The following is a 23,872-nucleotide window of genomic DNA, read 5'->3' on the forward strand; positions in this document are numbered from 1 at the left end:
AGAGTCAGAAGATGTAGGTCATTAATGTTGTCTTTGTACGTGTCGTTATACTACTTTTTAGTTTGATTTTGAAGAGTTACCTTGCATTTTATCACTTTGTTGTCGGGAGTCAAACAGAGCTTCTCAAATGTATGTTTACACTTATTGAAGACCCTTTGTTCGTCTCTGAAAGTATCTTGGTTATAGTCTGGTGCATTTGTTACGTTTCACCATATCCGTTCTTTCATCTTTTGTAAAATATACAAAAGTATCATTTTTCGTTTGAAATTCGAACAGGACATTAAATTGGCGGGTATGGTCAGAACTCCGGTTCCGTGCATGCCCGGAAGAAGGAAGAGGGAACTCGTATCAATCCATTGTCTTCCATTTTGTTTCAAAGCTCACCATATTTCATTTGATCTTATTTCAATTCATTAGTTTTATTTAATTGTTCCAATCGATTACTTAATTTATGTCACAAAATTGTCACAAATATATATCTCCCATGTTTTAACGAACTTAAGGTTTTGATTGTAGCCCTTAATTACCTTTAGGAATCAAGGGGGAAAGGGGGTCACATGTAAGCACTTTTATTCAATTTAATTGTGTATAAATTGCTTACTTCTTATGTCTAACTACAAACAAGGATTTTTTTAGTAGTCTACCATAAAATTTAAAGTTTTTTACTATTTTCATTCTGGTCACAAATTAAGAGCTGTAAAAAAAATAGAATGCTTGTCAATAATATGCAATGTGGCTGGTAAGAAAAGAAATGAAAACTTGAGATGGAGAAATAAAACAGTTGACATTGTTTTGGAAGTAATGACACGTATCATGATGAAAACTGACAGCTTAACAGACAAGGAATTTTTTAGGCGGAAGAAACAACACTTCTATCTCGTAAAAGAAAAGAGCGGGAATGAGCTATAAAAACAAAAACAAAAATTAAATATTTAAGTTCTCATGCTTGAATAAAACAAAGGGTTGGAGAAGGGAGGAGAAGCGTGTCCACTGTCCTTACAAATGCTTTGCGTTATCAATCGGAACACCTTAGACTTTTAGTCACATTATACAGCTAAAGAAAAACGTTATTTTTTAGTGTTGCGGAAATGGCCGAGTAGTTCCGATTGATTGCTTTATGAGCATACATAAACATAAACAAACTAGAGTTATCTCGCTTTTATCTTGCTTAAATTTTGTTTTATATGTGTTGGTGGTAACTTCTTCGGCTTTTTCGGGCGCGCTAAGTTGTTGTTTGAATTGCCACGACGTTTCATTTGAAAGAGTAACCAATATTCTAGAGAAAATCAAAATAATGTAATCGAGGGACAAAGACCAGACGGGTATACAGAAATGCATAACAAAGAACATACGATAACCAAAAGAACACGTACAAAGCAACAAAAACAGATGAACAACTCGGACTCCACCAAAAAGTTGGAGCATGGACCAGGTGCACCGATAGGGTAAGCGTCCTCTGCTTTTCTAGAACCACCCACCGAGTTGGGCTTGAAAAGTTGAAGTCCAGGGTAGGCGAACGAAGGAAGGAAAACTATGACAATTTGAATAAGTTGGTTCTGGTGGTGCAGATGGATACACCGTAATGACCCATTTAACTTCTGTAGTGATGACTTCAATCTTGTAGCAACATAATTCTGCACCAGAGGCCTAATTGTAAGAAGTCTAGCGCGGTAAAAAAAAGTCTGCGTAGTTATAGCAAGCTTAGGCATAACGTATGAAAAAGAGTCCAGTGAATGATTTTAGGTTCTTACACGAGTTATATTGAAGATCTGAGATTTCTTCCAGGAGGTGAAGTCGGTCTTTTGACGAGTGGAGCTCAGCGGAACGAGTGCAAAGACGAAGAATTTCCCATCCGAGTGAAAGAAACCCCAGATCTTCAATAGTTGACGATCATAAGAACTTGAATTTCTTTCGTTTTACGGCCAGAAGCGGTGGATCAAGGTCAATGAGTAATTTACATTAAATATGCGTCGTATTACTGGCCGCCGATTAACCATGTGCGATTAACAGGAATCACCCCAAAATTCCGTTATACAATAATTAATTCTTTAGTACAGCTCTGCCTAAAAACCAGGCGAAGGCTTATAATGGGTGATTCATGCATTCCTTAATCCCAGATAATTTGTATTGCAAATCCTCCGTTCGCACCATAGAAACCATATTAGGAAATATACATGTTAGTACAATTAAGAGTAGTCCACTTGAGATATTAAAACTTAAAATTTAGTTATGTCCTACTTCAGAAAAAGTACGGGAAAATTACCCACAAGAATTTTTACACTATAACCAGGCAAATATATTACAAGATATATACAAGATCCCAAATATTTTTTTGATTGGATATCCTTCAGTAGGCCAATAAAAATTATTCGAAAATAAAAGTACAAATTAAGTTGCCCGCTGGAAATATTAATACTTAGATTTTGTTTATGTTCTTCTACAGAAAAAGTACATACGGAAAAATTTCCCGCCAAAATGTTTACACTATAAGCAGTCAAAAATATTTCACGATAAGTAGCAGATCCAAGGACACAAACACATGGAGATTTGTTTTAGGGCCTAACAAATGTATTTATACAGCTTGAGTGATTATTTTAACTAATTAAGATATGGTGAATTACTCCTGCCTGGATTTTAGGCAGAACCATTCTTAAGTTTTTTTTATGTTTGTTTGTTTGTTTTTGTTTTTGTTTTTGTTCGTTTTGATTTGTTTTGTTTTGTTTTGATTTTTTTGTGGATAATTTGAATATTTTAACATACATGGTCGTTCAAAGATGTAAAGCTGGATTAATTTATTCAATTGACCATCTGAACTTTACTGGACCTAAGCGTGTTGTGATTGGCTATTTACCCATGACAAACACTGTCGCGTGCATCTATCTATCATAAAAAACAGCGATAATGTTTGTTGTTTTTATATCACAGACAGCGCATGACAGACAGATGCACGTGACCGTGTCTGTCATGGGTAAAATCGCATTTTTACAGAAAAAAATGTAAATTTTACAGAAACAAGTGTAAATCTTACAGAAAAAAAGTATAAAATTTATAGGAAAAAAGTACAAAATTTACAGATAAAAGTATAAATTTTACAGAGAAAGTGTAAAATTTACAGAAAATATAATTTTCACAGAAAAAAGTGTAAATTTATTAGAAAAAAAAAGTATATAAATTTACAGAAAACAGTATAAAATTCAACAGAAAATGGTGTGGAAAATTAAAAAAAAATAAGGTAAAATGTTTATATGGCTATAATACGCTGCCGTATTAATCAGATTACTACTAATTATCATGAATGATATAATATTGTTTGATCTATCTTATCATGAGCAGACCCCTGAAGAGAAAGATAACATTACGAATCAACAAGAATCACTCCCAATAACTCCATATGACAGCCTTGAAAATGACTAGCTGGACACAATATTACAATTCATATTTTAGTTGTATTTTCGGCCTGCAAATAAAATGGGTTTTCTTCACGATTTTAGCCAGAAACGGCAAAAACGCAATTTGTGGCCTTCAAAGGCCAATTACTCTTATTCTCGTATAACGATCAATGTACGTAGAGCTAAGCTGAAAAAGGTAAGCTAGTTTTAGACATAATCTACGAACTTAGGAACTATATTCCAATGTTGACGGTGACCATAAATCGACTTCGACTATTGACAGTTTCATAAAAAAAATGTATAATTTTATATAAAAGCTAACAGACGAAGTCTTTCGCATAAGGTAACTGGGATCTTTTGCTTACTTGAGCTGATAAAATCACATAACAAAAACGAGACATTACTTATATTTATGTTTTATTCGACAAAATATGGCACTAAATACAAAGGTACCAACCTCAATGATTAAATCGATAATGAATGTATAGCATTTCAGCAATGTTTCTACAGAAGATTGCTGTAAATTATACTGAATAAAATATGATATATCATCATAATAAATGGTTACATATAGCTGACTTATTTCAGTGAATAGATAGCAAGACGTTGGCATGGTTACTGTGAACCTGATGTTACTCTTCTTGTCTCTGCAAGAAGGAAAATTCCTGCAAGAAGCTCAAAACCCAGGGCTATTACAGATAAAACGAATCCATACTCCAGGGAATAGTTATTAGTGGGCGTGTCTTTATAATACTTGTCCCACTGTGTCCCAAATACTATACATCCTATTAGATAAAGTATACCTGCAATAAATAGATAAAAGAATAATCATGGGAACCAAGGTTATAGCGGGAATCAAAAGAATGTAATCCAGGGACTAAGACCAGACGTGGAAAACAGGCATACACAACAAAGAACATAAAGTAACTAAAATCATACATACAAAGTAACAAAAGCAAATGAGCAACTCGGACTCCACTAAAAACTGGGAGCATGAACCAATAGTTTCCCTTTACCATCGATATGTAAGTGTAGGTCAAGATATGAGACATTCCTGACATTTCATCTATACATATAGACCCTATAGTCAATCACCTTGCGTTTTATATACTTCCACAAAGTAGGGCTAGGGTAGAACAAAATCATTTTCTTCGTGGAATGCTCATCGACAGTCCCGCAAAAAAAATGAGGAAAACATTCTGCTAATTGTTAAAATTTTACATGTAAAGCTATTCTCACCACAAACATTGTGATAAAACAATACAGATATTTTAGTAGGTTGGCTGAGATTGCCCTCGTGTAGCCCCTCTTTTCAACCAAAATATGATTTTCGGGTATCCTTATATCTCCAATTTACGAATAAGTTTGTCAACAAAAAATAAATTGAATCATTTTTGTATTATTTTTTGGTCAATTTTTATACTTCGTCGTGGCAAAAATCTAGCTTTTTATTCTTCTAACTTCTACTTTCTTCAAAACGAAGTAAATTAATATAAATAGGTATCATCAGACAGGAGCGTAGCTGTCTATACGCAAATACGCAGTTGCGTACTTTCGGAAAAAGTAACAAAAATAAAAACAAACATTTTAAAGATAAAATAAAGGTTATTTCTTTAAAAATCGTAGTTCAAACAAGCTTTTGTATGATGCAGTACATTTATTTAGTATCTTAACTTTCAAATGAGCCCATGTGGTAAATATTTGATTTTTTCATGGCTTTTTGTGTCCGTGGTTTACAAATATCTGCGTGTACTGAAAAAGAATCCGAGAATATTCTTGGTGACAAATTAATTTGGTAATTTCAGGTATAAAGGTACATCGAAATCATCGTGAAATTGATGAGTAGGGGTACACGGTGGACCCTCCCAGCCCATAAACTATTTCCTTCGTAAATGAAAATCAAGTGAAATAAAATAATAAAAGTAAACATTTCCGTTTCTTAAGTTGTTCTGAATAAGAAAAAAAAGTCCAAAGGTATCACTAAATCAAGTTTCTTTCAATCTCCTGTACAGAGAGTACAGCTTTTACACCACTGCCATAAGACTTAGTATTAAACCCCACCTCTTTATTCAAATAAGTTTAGTACATCGGAACCCATTTTGTAAGTAGCATTTTTTAACATTCTGTATAGCAGAGCACATAATCTATCGAAGTGATGGGTAGTAAACCAGGAAGCGGTTATAGGTCTGCGGAGGAGATTGAGTTTACTAGAACATACCAGTAATTATACAAATGATTCCTGCGCCAAGTCCTAATTCGCCGTTAATTTTGAAGTAATTCACGAACATAAACAGAGTTACCAACAAAAACGATACAACCGTGCCAAAGAATCCGAACACAACCAATGCCTGTACAGCTGCATACCAATCTACAAAATTAACGATATCTTCTATCATAGATAATTAATTTTGTGAGGACAACTTGTAATTGTTTTTTTTTTTTTTGCATGGTCATTCTGGCGTGATAAAGATTTTTTTCAAGGCTTGCATGAAAGCATAAAGACAAAACAAAGAAATGCTAAAAGTAGTCTTTTAATGCTCTCTTTGTTATGTTATGTTTTTGCTTTTTGTTTTTGTTTTATTTTCTGCTATGCAATGTAGCAAATTGGAAAAAAACATACATTGAAAGTATGAAAACACATTTTATAACGGCTGAATAGCTGAACTTACTTTTCAAATAGACATATTCTGATATGACATGCGTAGGCACAGATAACCACACTGTGTTTACCTGTGAAAGAGACTTACCCGTTGCCGTACCATCCACAGAGGAGCAAGGTTGTACCAGGTTAGTACCATCACAGATCCTCCACAACCCGTAGTGGGTCGTCCCTCCAGCTGTTTCGTCACTCGCCCACCCAGTTGTTGTGAATGAAATAGCTGACAAAACAGAAGCTAGGAACAAAAATATGAAAGAAAGTTTCATCCACTTTGAAGCAGATTTAAAATCGGAATGTACAGACATGTTTTAGCAAGACACAATAGCTGTATTCCACTTCGTTCGATCTTAAATCTAAAATTTGTATTGAGTACATTTTTATAGTTGTACCATAAAATCCCATTTAGCAAACATTTAGTGGGATGCAATGATAAAGTCAAATAGCATGATCGCTTAAGTATAGATTTTAGTGTTTATTTGTATATGTAAAGGTAGATCTAAGTAAACAAATATGCATTTATTGACCCTTAAATAACAACAAATATCTGGGTCTTAACGGCTAGATTTTATCAGCAGGCACTGATCGAAATTTGACTTTTAATAGTTCAAACTTTGAAATTTTATGATTTTTAAAGTTAAAAGTTTGACCGTTAGAAAACTTGAATGTCCTCACATTTTGCTCATTAAAATCGTTAATCCAAAGACCCAAGTATACAAAAAATCGGAGTTTGATAAGTCAAATTTACCAAACTTTAAAAAAAATGTGAATTCTAGACTAAGTAAAATCACATCCAGAATGGTCAACTATTTTTTCTGAAAAACTGTACCACACGAACTGTCAAAGTTGCCACGTTCGATTCGCGTATGGTTTGTTTCTAAGGAGGTAGACCTAGGGTAAGGAACACAACTCTTACAAATCATTGGAACGTTTGTATTCAGCATTTTACATCAATCTCATGTAAGCATCAAAGTAACTTGGACTGATTTCATGCTGTTTCATGTGAAAGCTTGAAAGACTTTAGTGAAATTGAATGTGATACAAATATACATGTATAACTGATTTCATGTCCCTTACCCTAGGCCGTCTTCCTTCTTAAGCGATCACTTACTACGTGTTTTTCTTAATTTTCTCTAAATGATTTAGCATCACCATAATAAGCATTTACTTATTTTATTAGTTCATATTTGTATGATCGTGTCAAATGAATTAAAAAGTTGTCTGTTTTTTTGACCGAGTTACACTCGTGCTAATAGATTGGTGAATGTCTGTCAGGTGGACGTGCTGTGAAAATATTTTCACAACATTTGTCTAAGCAAATATAAATCACAACCACTAGATATTTGGTACGCAACTTCAGTATGGGGTCCAATATCGTGGGATTTGATTTTAAGTCTGTCACACTTATACCTCCTGCTTACGGCAACCGGGCATTTTCTGTCTAGGACCCATTTTACATGATTACGATTGGGTTTTTCCTTACGACCTTAGTACGACCAGCGAAATTATTTTCAATGAAGATTCATTTTTTTATATCTAGAAATTTATGACTCAATAATATATTTGTATGCCTTTTATACGTTTTGTTTACTTTGAACTATGTGAAAGTTCGGGGTTATAAGAGATACCCGAAATATTACAGTCAATAAATTTAGCATCTTGAATATTTGATTTCATTAAATTTGACGCATAACAGTCACAATCAACTCAATTTGATTTGTATTTACGTGTCGCAGAGTTGCATTATTGCTGCTAGATTATTACCGGATAATACTCAGTTGCAATATGGCGGGACATGCTTACCCTTCCGGAGCATCTAGTGCACTCTTTTTTTTTGGGGGGGGGTTCTTAGCTCTTTTGACGTCTTGTTTTCCTTATCTTCAGTTTTTTGTGTAATCTTTTTTATTCGTTACCTTGTATATTATGTTTCAGTAGATCGTCTCTGTGTCATGTGTTCACGTTTAAGACATGTTTTTTTAATTTTTAATCTGAATCTTCCAACAGCTGACGCTCCGGTATTTTTTTTTACCGAAATCGAAGTTGGTGCTTATAGAAAAATGACAAAATCAAAAGTTTAGAAAATGAACATAAAGAATAGAACTATAAAAAAAACAACAAATGACCAAGGGGCGATCATTTCATTTTGAGAAGGGGCTTTGCAGATTTCTAATTGGCTATTGTGACTGCGCTCACTCCACCCTTTCTTAACCATTAAAATTTCACTTAATATACTCTACTCTAACTATTACTTGTAACTACTCATCCATTTCCGCTATTGTTACACTAAAAATAACCAGAAAGGCCGCGTCCGTTTCCTCTTTCCTTTTGATTTTGTTGTTTTTTCTTCCGTGCTTCCGCCTGCAACGTCTCTTGAAAGTAACGTGGACTAATTTCATTCTGTTTTAAATGAAAGCTTGATAGGCTTGGGTGAAATTGTTACAAACATATCACTCATTTCAAGATTTATGTCCCTTACACTAGGTCTACCACCTTAAGTTAAACAACCCAAAGTAAACATATGGCGGTCTTAAACTTCGGAGGCATTCAAATAAGTAAGGAATCAAGCTCTAGCACCAGGAAGTTAAAAGTTAATGAATCAGTTAAATAACTGTGGTGTTACTTAATAGGAGGGATTGTATCTTGCAAGCTTGGCCGTTCCAATATCTTTAAAAAAAATTACCACATAGCAAGATCTGATCTACAATCTTTCAAATTGACGTGATGTTAGAGTGTTTTTAACAGTTGTTGATAATGACATTAAAATATAAAGGATTTGCCAGGTATTACAATTCTACAAGCAAAATTCGAATGACCTAGTATCTTCAACAGTTCTCTTTTAGTGCAAGATTTATTCAACGAGTCATAGTTTTCCTTTCCTCTTTGTCTACCTCGGACTTGACTTTTTATGAGCAACTCGGCGGGTGTTTCTAGAAAAGTAGAGGACGCTTACCCTACCGGTGCACCTGGTCCATGCTCCCAGTTTTTAGTGGAGTCCGTGTTGCTCATTTGCTTTTGTTACTTTGTATGTATGATTTTAGTTAATTTATGTTCTTTGTTGTGTATGTCTGTTTTCCATGTCTGGTCTTTGCCCCTGGATTACATTCTTTTGATTACTGCTATAACCTTGGATCCTTTGATTACTCTTTGATTACCGCTATAACCTTGATTAATCTTTGATTACCGCTATAGCCTTGGTTCCCTTGATTACTCTTGCTACTTGTAAAAGATTCAATTACTTGTTGAATTCTTACAACTTTGTCTAATGGGAGACGCGATTCCATCTTAACAGTATCTAAATAAATACCTAAGAACTCTAAAACATGACAGGGACTCTCAGTTTTCTTCGCCGAAAGAGGAATGCCAAGACATTTAAATACATTCAAAAAGACATTCGCTTCTTTAGCGTTTGCATGTTCTGGTAATCAAACTAAACATCGTCTAACAAATGTAATACATGTTCTATACCCAAATTATTTGTTGCTATCCAACATGCAATGGTAGATAAAGTATCAAAAATTTTAGGGCTTGATCTACAACTAAAAACTAGTTTTGTGAAAAAATGAAATTTGTTATCCCATTCAATGCCTTGGAAACGACCACAATTTGTGAGCAACAGGTATAATTTTGAAGACATCCGTGATGTCTGTTTTAATTAACCAAGCATGTTTTTCTAGTCTTTTAACAATTTTAAATGTATCATCTACCGACACATATTGCAAGGAAAATTCCTCTTTATCAATAAGATCATGGAGACTTATGTTTTCAAAATTCTCACGAGGTGCTCATAAATCGGCAATTAATCTTTTTTTCTTACTATACTTACTCTCGGCGATTCCAATAGGATAAATTCTATAATTTTGAAATTGAAAAACATCAAAAGGGCAAATCAGAAAACCTTTCTTCAATTCCTTTTGCACTAGGAAAGTGGTAGTTTCCTTTTGCAATACTGCTGATCTTAGATTTTTACAGATAAAAGGTTTGTAACGTAAATGTTTTTTTTACTTGTGTCAAAGCCATGGCGGAAACCACTTAACAAATAATATTTCATACGGACATCATCTAAATATTTCAACTCCAATGCCAATCTGTATACATTAACAGGGGTCTTGATGACATTTGTAAATGGGGTACCTTGTAAGTGCTCATTTATCTTTTCTGACTCAATGGCTCCATCTTTTATGGGGCCGCTGCATCGTTTTTTTGTCAAAAGACACGTCAATTTTGTATGATTTCCTTTGCAAACTATACATGCATGAATGTAGCTGCTGTAGGGACAGATCGATTTAGAGCCTGGTACGCTGTTTCCAAACTGAAGGCAGAAGAGAATTCCGAGGCATTTTGATTAGCGGCTGCTACTATAGAAGTTGTACCAACGTGCTTTTGTTGGCGTTGTTTTTCTTGAAGGAGAGAAGTAACCGTCCTTGTTATATTCACAACATTTGTCTGTAATGTTTAAACTGTCGACGAAAGAATTGACACCAAATTTATAAGTGTTCGGTCTGAACCCGAAATATTTATAGTAGGTGTCAGTAGACTGTGTATCCTCATGGTGATGCGATGTCGTGTCACTTGTCACATTTCTAGTTTTTGTACGTGTATTCTCATAATCCATGAGAAGATTCACTAAAGTCATGCGTCGTGCATTTAAAGGATAGTCAATATTTTTTTTGATGCACTCGTTTTTTAGTTGAACCAAAGTCCATTTCTCGAACTGTTTAGTATAATGTTCTGGTTCTTCTGTTCGACGACAGGTAGAGCCCATTGTGTTGAGTTATTTTCTCACATTAATAAGAATACAAGGTAATAGCGTACCTTACGAAGAAAATACATCCCAAAATATTATTATAATAATAAACTCTGAATTATAATCCTTAAGAAAAGCAAATTTCGTAGCATGTAGAAAACAGCTTGCCATCTGAAACAATTCCAAAACTGTCTTGAATATATTTGACCCACTAAATTTCTTTCTGACTAATCGATACGGGAAACAGAAAACTGCAAGCCTCAGCAGATTGGTGCTAATTTCGAAATTCCCAAACTCTTGGTTTTCCCAGTGAGAAGGGGTTTTATAGAACAAATGTATAACCTCAATTTTATACTCAAATACGAAGGATCTAAGAAGCATGATCATATCACACATGTACTAATAACAATTCAATGGTTACCAATACAATATGGCTGTCAGTACAAAATTTTACTTTATGTATTCAAAGCATTCCATGGAACAGCACCAGCATACCTGGAAGAACTGATTTCTATCTATAGACCCTCTAGATCTTTACGTTCAGATAATGATAACCTTCTGCAAGTCATAAAAGTTCGAACACAAACTTACGGTGAGAGGCGATTCGATAAATCAGCAGCAACCGTCTGGAACAATCTACCTACTGAACTACGCAATGTAAAATCGCAGGATGTTTTTAAGAAGGCCCTTAAAACTCACCGGTTTAAACTCGCTCTTTAGACATTTCCTTTTTTTTATACATATATATTTCACTTGTCGCCCTTTACTAATCTAAATATTTTTATCTATCATATCTAAGTGTTTATTTCATTATTTATATTGTATACATTTTGTACATTAATTGTTGTGTAAGCATTTAATTTATGCCTTTATTTTGTCTTACTTTTTATTGACTAATTCATTTATTATTCAAAATTTCTGGATCTGCTCCTGGACACCACTATGAATATCAAAGAGTATGGCCAAAAATTTTACAACAATTGTTCGCCAATTCATAGGTTAGTATTATAAGTAGAAATGTATTGACGAAGTAAATGGAAAAGACTGATGCAACAGAAGGAAAAGGAAATCGTTTGCCACGGAAAGACACAATTGAACGCAAATTAAGTGCTTCTGGAAAGTTTATATAAAATCTTTCTCTTCCTTGTTTTATCTCATTCTTCAGAAGAAGCCGATGTAGCGATACGGAAAGATATAATCGTACTCATTTTACGTGTTTCTAAAACAGTTTATATAATTTTTTTTCTCTTCGTCGTTTTGTTTTATTCTTCAAATAAACAGGTATGTTACTGTCTTTTCAGTTTTTTCATTGAGTTAATTCTTTAATTATGTATGTTCTTAAGGCACCTTTTACAATGCAAATGTTATAGATTAGTAAATAAGTATACTAATAAGACATAAAATTAAAAAAGTAAATAAAAAACTAATAATATAGACAAAAACAGTGCACTGACTGAGGCTTAGAACTGCGCAAATCCGAGCCAAACTTTCCACGAAATTAACTAACGAATGGGGAGTTTCGAATCCGGACCGCGTGAGTCCGTTACTGTTTAAGAAACTCATTTTTCATAATGATTCGTTCATTTATTGAAATAAAATTTTTAATCTGACAACTTCAACCTTTTCTATAATTACTAAATTTTAATACTAGTAAAACTCATATATTATATTACGAGACGAATTCTGTAGTCGTGGGATTGCCCTCGAGGACGTTTATCATTTCTTTTTTCGATATCCTGTATGGATTTTAGGCAAAATCTTGTAAACAAGTTGGTCTGATTTCCCGATGCTTTAAAAGTAAATACGTTTTTGTTTGTTTGTTTGTTGGGGTTTAACGTCCGAGTAGCAATATTTCAGCTATATTCAGACAATGAACATGAAATGGATGATAAAATGAACATGAAATGATAAAAAAAAAGGATGGGTCACAAGGACAACAGGGTCGACAAATTTTGATTGCCACTAGAAAAAGGGGGGATGGGTAAGGTCGGGCAAATTAGCCTCCTGTGGCGGAGCGCAAAGGTTCCTACTCTTATCGAATACCACAGCAGGGTTCTTTAACGTGCGAGGAACGTGGCATCTTTCCCAACACGGTGCACCACTATGGTTTGCGGTCAGGTTTTCCGTATTATAGCCTGACGACCCCAGCATGTAACATGCCAGGGGTACCCCATTCCACCACCTGGGGCACACATCCCAGTTGCTCTGTGAGCAGAGCGCCTAACCCCCGGCTAGGTTTCTGAGCACTATTTAGTCGCCTTTTACGACAAGCTTAGCGCTGCTGCAGGCCTATTCTTTTAAACACCCGGACCTGTTAAAATGAACATGAAATGAAAAAAAAGGACCTGCACGGGGAAAAAAAGTAAATACGAAACTTTAAACAAACGTAAATGACATATCATTGTTTTTTGATACGTTAGAAAGTCAAAGGGTATAAATTGTTGATAGTTGAACGATTTGATAGTCTCTGTTATCGTCGTCACCAAGACAAAATGAGCAGTCTTGAACGCCCATTTTTTACCCCTTTTAAATATGTCTGGCTGCGACTATTATCATTTGTAATGTAGCAGCTTTACCCACCTTCATCTACCCCGTACTTGACTTTTTATGACTCGGCGGGTGTTTCTAGAAAAGCAGAGGACACTTACTCTACCGGTGTACCTGGTCCGTGCTCCCATTTATAGTGGAGTCCGAGTTACTTATTTACTTTTGCTACTTTTTATGTATTATTTTAGTTATTTTAAAATCTTGGTTCCCTTGATTACTCTTTCATCAGTGTAAATTGTATGATACACGTTAGTGCCAGGTTTTATTGGCATCTATACTTTTCCTGCATATTCAAAAGTAATCAATGGAACCAAGGTTCTAGTGGTAATCACAAATATGTAATCCAGGGGTAAAGACGAGGCACGGAAAACAGACATACACAACAAAGAACATAAAATACTCCAGAATCTCTATCAAGAACTATATATTTTGTATTTAGGTGTACCATCTATTTTGGAAAACGATGTATAATGCTTTTTAAGTCGGGGTTTTAAGTGAGGGAATAGAAGTATACAGTGTTGAATAATCATAGTTTTTAATGCTATTGTATTCTGATAATAGTCTTGAACTGATGGTCTCCAGAAGATCTTTCGAATTTTTCAGGATTCACATTGAATTATCGAGTATTGCTTAGGCACACACCATTTTATTCTCGAGGGGGCTGGGATTTTATGTCGAGTTGTAAATGAGAAAAAAATGCTCAAATTTGAAATTTTATTTTTGTTCAAAAGAACCCCAGCTCCCCCTCCCCCCACACACACTTTTCAGTAAAATAAAATGGTCGGCGCATCACATAACTATATTTGTGAACGCATGCTCCTATCATGAATATATATGTGGAAAATCTTTGTATAGGTAACTGTTTTCCAATCCATTTTATCTTAATACAAATAAAATGGATTCAAACTTCAAACTTAGCTAATATAGAAAAGTATATTGACATATTGTTATCGGTATCATCTTATGTTTGATTTCAGAGCTGAAATAATGACGTTAAAGGATGATTTCGTTTCTTCAAACAAAATAGTCAAGGTGGCTTTCGTGATATATCTCTTAGCAGCATTCTTCTCCAGTATTTCCGTTACTGAAGGAAGTTGGGGTAAACGCCAGGATGAGAAAAGTCCATATGGCTCAACGTATTATCGATTGTGGTCAGTCTGTAGAGATGATGCTGATGAAGATTTGATAAAGGCTTGCTTCTTTAGCCTTATTGGCACCGCAACCGGTGAGAATATCAATGATTATAAACAACGGTTGAAATTCTTCTTACCCTGAAACTCCTATTTTGACTTGCGTCAACAACGGCGAAGACAGATCTAAAGGACGCTCGACTCAGTCCGTTCGTCAGCCACGCTTATTGGAGCATATTTTCTGTTATTTCTTTAAGACACTGAATTGTTTAAATCCCCACATGCAGAGTGAATGAGGAATCTCAGTACGAGTCTATAGACCTAGGCGACTTAATATTGGTATATTGTATAGGGAGAAATCATTTGATTTTTATAGGGGGGTAGAATCAAATTTGAAATAAAAGGCAGGACGATGGTGCATGGTTAAAATGTATCGACCAAGATTGGTTGTAACAAGGTTGTAACATGCGTTACAATGACTGTCCAATCAGTTGTTTGTCGATTTCTTGTAGACTTTGTTTTTGCTTTTATTTGCCTTCAATGTGTTAAAGTTGCAGTTAGAAGGTTTCGCTGCGTACATATCGGCAACCGACCGGTGAACGATTTGAGATTCTGTACTTTATTTCAGCTTGATAGATCCCATTGAGTAAAAGAGTTTCGCTTTTAAGCTGTTACTGTTGTTGTTTTGTTTTTGTTTTGTTTTGGTTTTTTTTTTTCGTATTTGTTTTCTTTTTTGTTTTGTTTTTTGTAAATGGTCATTGCATAAAAGTCGCCAAGCATTAACAGGACCGATTTTAGACTTTAGTCTAGCTGGTTGTACCTTGTGAAAGCCGTTGGCCTCGAAAGCGCATCAATCATTTTTCTGTTTATCATAATGTTTCAACGATAATTTAGACACTGCATCATTGGGGTAGCTTTCAACTTTGTTTTGACCTTTTTTGTATATGTCTGTATTTTGGGTGAGTGGGTCTAACGCTGCTGGGGCTTTAGCGCACCAGCGCGGCGTGCATTCCTACTGTTTCTTTTTTCGGGAAAAATTAGTTGAATTGAAATAAAATCACCGAAGCGTAGACGTGTGCGCCCCCGCATCGGTCAATCAGCGCGCCCTCCACTTCATCAATTCCTGTATCCACCCTGAGTTTACAAGAATTTAGATGATTGAGAGGAACAATATTAAAGAGTAATAAAGGGAACCAATGTTATAGCGGTAATCAAAAGAATGTAATCCAAGGACAAAGACCAGACATGGAAAACAGACATACACAACAAAGAACATAAGTAACTAAAATCATACATACAAAGTAACAAAAACAAATGAGCAACCAGGACTCCACTAAAACATGAAAGAATCTTGTTAATAACACAATAAAAGAGTAAGAATGTTGAAAACACTCCTCTATAAATCGAGTCAAGAGTTTGTTTTGAATATATACACAATGAAATACATCAGGATTGTCTCCCTTTCACCACACAAATTTATTATTTGGATTAAGCCAATCACTGACATTTTAGAGACTGAACCCTTTCTATGCCAAATCCGGAAAGTTTTGTAAACCCAAGGATATAGACTTTCATTCTAATTGCTGATAGCAAATCAGCCCTTATATTAATATAGCACCAAGCTAAGTGATTCGCTTGAGTACTAGCTATTCGCACAATGCAGAGGCTGATAAGTACAAACTTTTTTTTCTAGACTACATTTTAACGTAAGGAACATCTTAAAAATATGCGTCCTTGTCACAGCCGGTAGGACTGTGGGGACACTTATAATTGTTTTAATGAATATATTATTATTTTCAGCATGGATGGCAGCAACTCAAGCCTTGGTTGTTTTGGGTTTTTTCGGAACTTCAATATCATTTGGCATTGTAGTTATGTACATCTGGACCAAAATATGTCGCGAGAACAAAGAGGCCGCCTTCATTGCTGGGGTGATCAGCATAGTTACAGGTATCAATAGACCTTTTCGTGTTACGGTAAACGACGAGCATGCGTGACATATTATTATCCTTCCGGTCGCGTAGTAAGACGAGTTCTTCTCGGAAAGGTCTATTTTTTGTTGATGCAAAGTTAAATTTGCATGGTTTTTCTATCAATATTATTAAAGATATTGCTCTGTGCTTCCATGCATGCATTACTTGCACCTTTACTCATACCCATGACCGGAAGATTTGAGTCCAGTGATATATCCCTGCTACCAAAAGATTATTTTTTCTTTGTTTTGTAGGAATATTGTACCTGATTGGATGTATAGTTTTTGGTGTCAATTGGTTTGATAAGTACCCTAGCGATGAGTACATGCACAGCCGGTTAGACTATGGATTTGGCCTGTCTATAGTTGCATCAATATTTGAAATGATAGGAGGGATAATTATGTTTGTTAGTACGAGAGCAACAGCACCATAGTCTCAAATGGATTCGAGCAACTAAATGAAGTAACTAAACGAAACAAAGTTTAACTCTTTAAGGTTAGAGTTATTTTTGTGGACATTCCAGACATTTGAATATAAATATTTTCCTTGAAATTTCATGATGCCAGGATTTTGCAAACACAATCTAAGCATGACTAAATATTTTGACCCGCAGATCATATAATACACATTTCTTGAGAAAGCTTTTTTTTCATTTTTATGTTTGTATTTTGTTTTTTTGTGTGTATGCTGAATTTTGAAATTTTAATCCACTTCTTATTTGCATTATTTATCCTTGTTACAATTTCGTTTTAAATTGTCACTGATATTATAAGGTATAAGGAGTATTTTGACCTCAGTTGATTAAAAATCAATCTAATTAAGATTAGACCGTTATTTCCATTCAGTCACTGCATGTAGGTTCTATTTAACAACATTCCCATTATATTTTCTATTCAGATGATCTTTTCAGATTCCTCAAGTTTTTCCCTTTGAATAAAGCTTTCAAAATCACGAAAGATGAATTCTGATTGGCTGATTAGGAAGGCCATCTGACCAGAAAGTAGAATGGTGTGTTGTTAGATCCAACATGCAGTGACCGAATGACACAATTGTTATGTCTAACTGTTATTAGATCTATTTAAAATTTACATTGTACTTAATCTTTGCTATTTTGTTAGTAGTTTGTAAAAAGTTCTTTACAGTTTTGTCATATGGTAGATATTTTAGCCATGTTTCGTAAAATATACAACTGCCCGATATACTATTTCGAATAACTCTGAGACTTGAATAAAACTGACTAATAGTAAACACAAGCAAACTAATCGCATGATTTTCATGTGAACCTCAGATTACTTTTACCCAAGTTGAGCAAATAAACCTAGTTATGTGAATCGAGCCTTCTTTTACAACTTAATTTCACACGAATATCACAATTTCATGTTGCGTAAAGTTTGCGTATAATTGCATACGAATCTCGATTTATATTAAGTACCAATCTTCATAAAAATTATACAGGAGGTAACCGATTTCACTTTTGTTTCTTGTTCAGAAAAGTTACTTATCTTTTTTCATTTGGTTGTTGCGGTTTTGAGAAGAAAAAAGATTTTACATGAAATAGGCACTCTGCAAGAGTTATCGTTCTTGATTTGGTTTGATTTGGTTCATCGTATAGAGAGAGATAAATTATAATTTGCTAAAAAAAAAGCCAGAAATACTTAATATCGTTATGTACAAATAAAGCATATTTAGACCCAAAAAAATCCTTGTTTGTTGGGTGGGTTTTTCTACAGCACGAATCACTTGACCACTGGCAGTGTCTGAATTTCATGTAGACTGGCGAACAATATTTGCGTAGTAATACGAAACAAAAATAGATTTATTAAAAACTTTAACCAGAAACATGAAAGAGTAATCAAGGGAACCAAGGTTATAGCGGTAATCAAAAGAATGTAATCCAGGAACAAAGACCAGACATGGAAAACAGACATTCACAACAAAGAACATAAAGTAACTAAAATCATTAATACAAAGTAACAAAAGTAAATGAGCAACTCGGACTCCACTAAAAACTGGGAGCATGGACAAGGTGCATCGGTATGGTAAGCGTCCTCTGCTTTTCTAGAAACACCCACCGAGTTGCTCATAAAAAGTCAAGTCCGGGCTAGTCAAACGAGGAAAGGAAAACTATGACCCGTTGAATACATCAGTTTTCATGGTGCTGATGGATACACCATAACGATCCACGAGTTCATGATGACGACCATAAAACTTCTGTAGTGATGACTTCAATCTTGTAGCAACATAACCCTGTTCCAGAAGCCTATTTGTTAGGGTTCTAGCGCGATACAAAAAGTCTGCGTAGTTTCGGCAAGCTCTGGCATAACGTATGAGTTGTGATATGAACACTCCATACGCAGGAGCCGAAGGGATGTTGCCACAGATGAAAGGAAAGTTAACAATTCTGAATGAAAAGTCATCACGTTTGTCGTAAAGTTTGGTCAATAGTTTTCCTTTACCATCGATTTCTAAGTGTAGGTCAAGATATGAGGCTGACTTCACAGTGTCTGTAGTATCCTTTATCTCAAGTTCTTTTGGGTAGATGCGATGTATCAAATCCCCGAAATTAGGATTGTTTAAAGATAATACGTCATCTATATAGCGGAAACTGAGATTGAAGGATCTAGCCAAACGATATTCTTTCTTTCTGATCAGATCAGCTATAAAGTCAGCCTCATAAGAGTGAAGGAATAGGTCAGCAAGTAAAGGAGCACAATTTGTTCCCATTGGAATGCCGACCGTTTGTTGAAAAACACGTCCACCACACTGGACAAATATGTTGTCGATTAAAAATTCCAGCATTTTGTAAACATCTTCCTTTGTATATTTGGAAGATGATTTGGAATTATTTCTTACAAAGTATGAGGAATCTCTACCAAGAACTATATATTTGTATCTAGGTGTACCATTTTTTTGGAAAAACAACGATGTATAATGTTTTTAAGTCGAAATTTTAACTGAGTATGGAGAATAGAAGTATACAGTGTTGAAAAATCATAGGTTTTAATGCTATTATATTCAGATAATAGTCTTGAACTGATTGTCTCCAAAAGATCTTTCGAATTTTTCAGGATCCACATTGAATTAATACCACTACGGGAGTAACAAATGTTGTGGTAGGACTGTGGACCCTCTTTGACAGTTGTGAGTATAGAAGTTAAAAGTTTTGAAAGAGGTTTGGTGGTACATTTTGCAGATCCAGCTATGAAACTTGTTTGTATGGATTCTTGTGAAGTTTAGGAATCCAGTACATAGACGGTAAATCACAATCATCGTCCTTGGTAGAGAGACCAAAAGACGATAGCACAGATTTATGGTTTTCCACGATCTCTTCTTTGGAGAGAGTGGTAGCAGTGTAGGTCCTATCACTGCTATAATTTTCTACGACAATCAACAAACGAAGAAAACTGTTGCACGCTGATAGACACAAAAGAACTAAAACAAACGAAAAAACACTGTCCTCTGAATAGCGTTTAGTTATGATGATCCATGAGGGATCACTTACTCTAAAATTCGTTTTTTTTTCTCCTTACTATGCGTTGCTAGTAATACGTGTAATGCCCAGTAAACAACTGCTTGAACAGGGCCCATGACTTGTTTATACATTGTAACGATTCGATAACGATACCAGTAAAAACAAACGTTAGTTACAAAATATTTAGTCTAGGTGTAACAAAATAACAGTTTGCATGTAGACCTAAACAAAAATAAAATTTGAAACAAATCACTAGACTGACGTTGCGTACGTTGTTGGTGTCATATTTGACTGAACTGGAGCTGGTTACGAAAACGTAAATGTTGCCATAAGAATGTGGGGTAATCAAAGGCAATATAGATATTAAAATGTTCGAAAATAGTTTTGTTTTAGGATTACAATCATAAATCTTTGAAAGATGCCATTAATGGTGGAGAGAAACCACTATTCGGTCACAAGAACGGCCATTTTCATATGTGGACGGGTAACATTAAGAAATAATTGCTTCCCATTTCACCAATATATCTAAGTTGTTTCTTGGCATATTTTGATAAAACAACTTTTCTGGAAAGAGCAGTTTCTGCTGCAGATGACGTCATATTTTTCATGATGTAATGATAAGATCAAAGCGTACTACAATATCACAAATGTCCCCACTTTGATGTGGACATAGCAAAAATGGAAAGAAACAGATTTGAAGAAAAAAACGTCAGACAATTTTTTAAAAAGTTATGCGAACAGCGTTTTTGAATCGGGACTTATATTAACTAAATAACATTAGGGGTATGTAATAAATGGTCAATTTTATTACATGCCCCCAATGAAATTTTATACAATATATTCGATCAGTCTGTTTATTAAAAGCCTTTTTGTCCGCATTTCAATTATGTCACAAATCTATCTTTTCGACGTTGATCATTGGCTACTCTTGCTAACGGTTGTAAAAATATAACAACTATTAGTATTTTTACCTAAGTATATTCACACCTTAAGGACTGTATAAATATTCAAAATATCACGTTTAATTTAAAAATTGAATTATTTGTCTAATAGTAGATAAATACGCATGTATCCTGTGACGTCACGTTGTCTTTTTCCCGACATTTTGTACCCGTTACGCGCTACCCTGTCTTTAGTTAGAGTTTTTTACGTTAGCTTTGAGTGAACCAATAACTATTAAATTTTGAATTTTACATGTATATATGGAACTGATAGTATATTCTAGAAATAATGGTACTTGGTTGAACATGTATCTAAGCGCAGATTTTACCTGTGTCTAACAAAAATGTCACATCTAAAATTTGCATATTTCATTTATTCACGCGTACACCATGCGAAATTCAAACGAATTGTTCAAAAAGGCAAATGGTGTTGAGGCGATTACTTCATATACTTAAAAATGTATCGATCCTCCTCTTTCATTTTATCGTTTCATTTTTTCTTTGGCTTGACAAATGAATTATACATAATATACTAAAACCGTGTCTAACAAAAATGTCACAAGGCGCATTTTACTTTTCCGAGCAACATTCTGTTTTGCGACGTTAAAACTCTTTTAAGTACCAATTTTAAAAACAATAAAAAATATTGAAAAGTTATCCACGTATCCACGGTATTAGATTAAATTAACAAGACTGTGGATGTAATAAAAAAAATACGATTTGAGCTAATCTGATGAAGAGTAATCATGAAAACCAAGATTCTACCGGAAATCAAAAAAATGTAATCCAGGGACAAAGACTAGACATGGAAAACAGACACACACAACAAAAACATAAAATAATCAAAATAATACATACAAAGTAACAAAAGTAAATGAGAAACTCGGATTCCACTAAAAACTAGGTGCAAGTACCAGGTACACCGGCAGGATCATAAAATGATGAAAGAAATATTGAAAAGAAAATAGGAAAAAGAACGTCTCCTCCCCTCTGTACGCACTCCTGCTGCTGGTTCATATGGCATGATCTCCTGGTTAAATCGGGATCAGCGTGCCTGCATCAAATTAAGTATTTTGAAATGTGTAGACTTGTGCTCGATCATTCGTTAATGAAATATTGTAAAATCAACGTATTTCATTATCGTCCTAATTATCTTTTACAATTATTTTAGCTATAAGCTATTATGAGCTGTACAAATATTGCTAAAATATGTTTATGAAAAAAAAAATTGAAATCGGACCAAAAACAATAAATTTTTTTCGGGTGTGGTCCCTTTGAACCCTTATAACAAAAAAACCGTAAAAGATATCTGAAAACTGATGCAGGCAGGGATCCAAGAATCCAATGAGGAATCCGATGAAATAAAAAATTCGGACTAAAACTTTTTAAAAAGTTAAATCTTTTGGGCGTTCCCCAACTTTGATCTTTGAACTTGAAAACGGTCTAAAACACATCAATTTTGCTGTACAAGTGTTTACCCGAATTAAATAAGGTACACAATAAAATAAGAATAATTAAAATCGACAAAAAACCATTCTACATGGGTTCTAATAAAACACATATTTTTACACTTTTCGGCATCTTTTTCTAAAACGGTAGAGGCCAGAAAGTCTAGATTTAGTAGGAATCTTCCGTTAGTAATTAGTAAAATCATATCAAAATTTCAGAACACTTCGTAAACCACAAATGAAATAATCGCACAGTAGCGAAGTGTCACCAGACGACTGCGCCATAACATTATACGACCGCAAATGTGTTGCAGTCGTGTAATAAAAAACGGGATATTTCGCTTTTAGATTTTCTTACAGAGGGATTTTTGCCAAGGTTTTGTTTTCTCGAAATATTTAATGTTCAGCAACAGAACTTATAAAATTTCGAAACAAGTACATGTATTCTGAAATATCAACATAACTCTACATGAGAGATATGAAATCAAATAGGGAAGAATTAATTAAAATTCACTTTATACGCTGCCATATTTTGATTTCCGGTGGGGCTTCTGAATTTTTCCTTCTACGATCTTAGAACGACCGGCGAAGTTGTTATCAATGAATATTCAAATTTTTATATCAAGAAATTTGTGATTCAATAATATATTTATATGCCTTTTATATGCTTTGTTTACTTTGACCTATATAAAAGCTAGGAGTTATAAGAGATACCCAAAATATCTCAGTCAATAATTTTAGCATCTTGAATATTTGATTTCATAAGATTTGTATTCACAAAATATTTTTTTTAAATTATTCCATGACCTCACACAAGATCAAATGTTCCGCGTCCCATTACGTAAGCTAGTACTAGTACAAAGAGAATGATACAGCCCATAAAAGCATCATTGTTTTATGGTGATTTTTTCTAACCTTAATCTAATTTTGTCAATTTCGATTATGTGTCCTTTATTTCCAAGTTCTCTCCTATACTTGGTTAAAAATGAATGATTACGCCACGTGTCGCATAGTTGCATTATTGCTGCTAGATTATTGCCTGATGATACTCACATCCAATATGGTGGATGCCGCTGGACATGCTTACCCTTCCAAAGCATCTGGTGCAATCTTGTTTTTTATGGGATTTCAAACAGTTACTATTACTTTAGTTTTTTGCGTGACGTCTTGTTTCACGTACTTCAGATTTTTTTTTCATGTGTAATCTTTTTCATGCTGTTCGCTACATTGTGTATGTAGATCGTCTCTGTTTCATGTTTTCCCGTTTATGACATGTTTTTGAATTTTGACGTATCTGGATCTTCCAACTGCTGACGCTTCGTTTTTTTTTTGTTTTTTTTTTTGTTTTTTGTTTTTTGTTTTTTGTTTTTTTTTTTTGGTGCTTACAGAACAATGACAAAAGTCCACAAAATGAACATAAGAAACAAAACTATGATAACAACAACAAAAAACCCAAAGGCGATCATTTTCTTTTGAGGGGGGTGGCTTTGCAAGGTTTGGTTGCAGCAAGAATGAAGTCATCACTACATAAGTTTGTGTTCGTAATCATGAACTCGTGGATCGTTACGGTAT

At 34.5% G+C, this 23,872-nt stretch overlaps 2 protein-coding genes across 2 annotated transcripts; one reads left to right on the forward strand and one right to left on the reverse strand.

Moving 5' to 3' along the window:
• Nucleotides 1-3,789: 3,789 nt before the first annotated feature.
• Nucleotides 3,790-7,651, reverse strand: LOC148625637 (uncharacterized). The gene is made up of 3 exons (XM_088571202.1): nucleotides 6,137-7,651; nucleotides 5,608-5,757; nucleotides 3,790-4,192 (listed from the first exon to the last, which is right to left on the reverse strand). The coding sequence occupies exons 1-3, from the start codon at nucleotides 6,351-6,353 to the stop codon at nucleotides 4,005-4,007; spliced, it is 555 nt and encodes a 184-aa protein (XP_088427328.1). The 5' UTR covers nucleotides 6,354-7,651; the 3' UTR covers nucleotides 3,790-4,004.
• Nucleotides 7,652-11,959: 4,308 nt separating this feature from the next.
• Nucleotides 11,960-18,121, forward strand: LOC148625638 (uncharacterized). Its single transcript, XM_088569282.1, has 4 exons — nucleotides 11,960-12,070; nucleotides 14,314-14,561; nucleotides 16,267-16,416; nucleotides 16,694-18,121. Exons 2-4 carry the CDS (start codon nucleotides 14,324-14,326, stop codon nucleotides 16,870-16,872), a joined length of 567 nt encoding a protein of 188 aa, XP_088425408.1. The 5' UTR covers nucleotides 11,960-12,070; nucleotides 14,314-14,323; the 3' UTR covers nucleotides 16,873-18,121.
• The last annotated feature ends 5,751 nt before the right edge of the window (nucleotides 18,122-23,872 follow it).

Source organism: Perna viridis, chromosome 2, assembly GCF_037379345.1.
Source record: "Perna viridis isolate PV_CMFRI_1.1 ecotype Kerala chromosome 2, ASM3737934v1, whole genome shotgun sequence".
NCBI classification, from domain to species: Eukaryota; Metazoa; Mollusca; class Bivalvia; order Mytilida; family Mytilidae; genus Perna; species Perna viridis.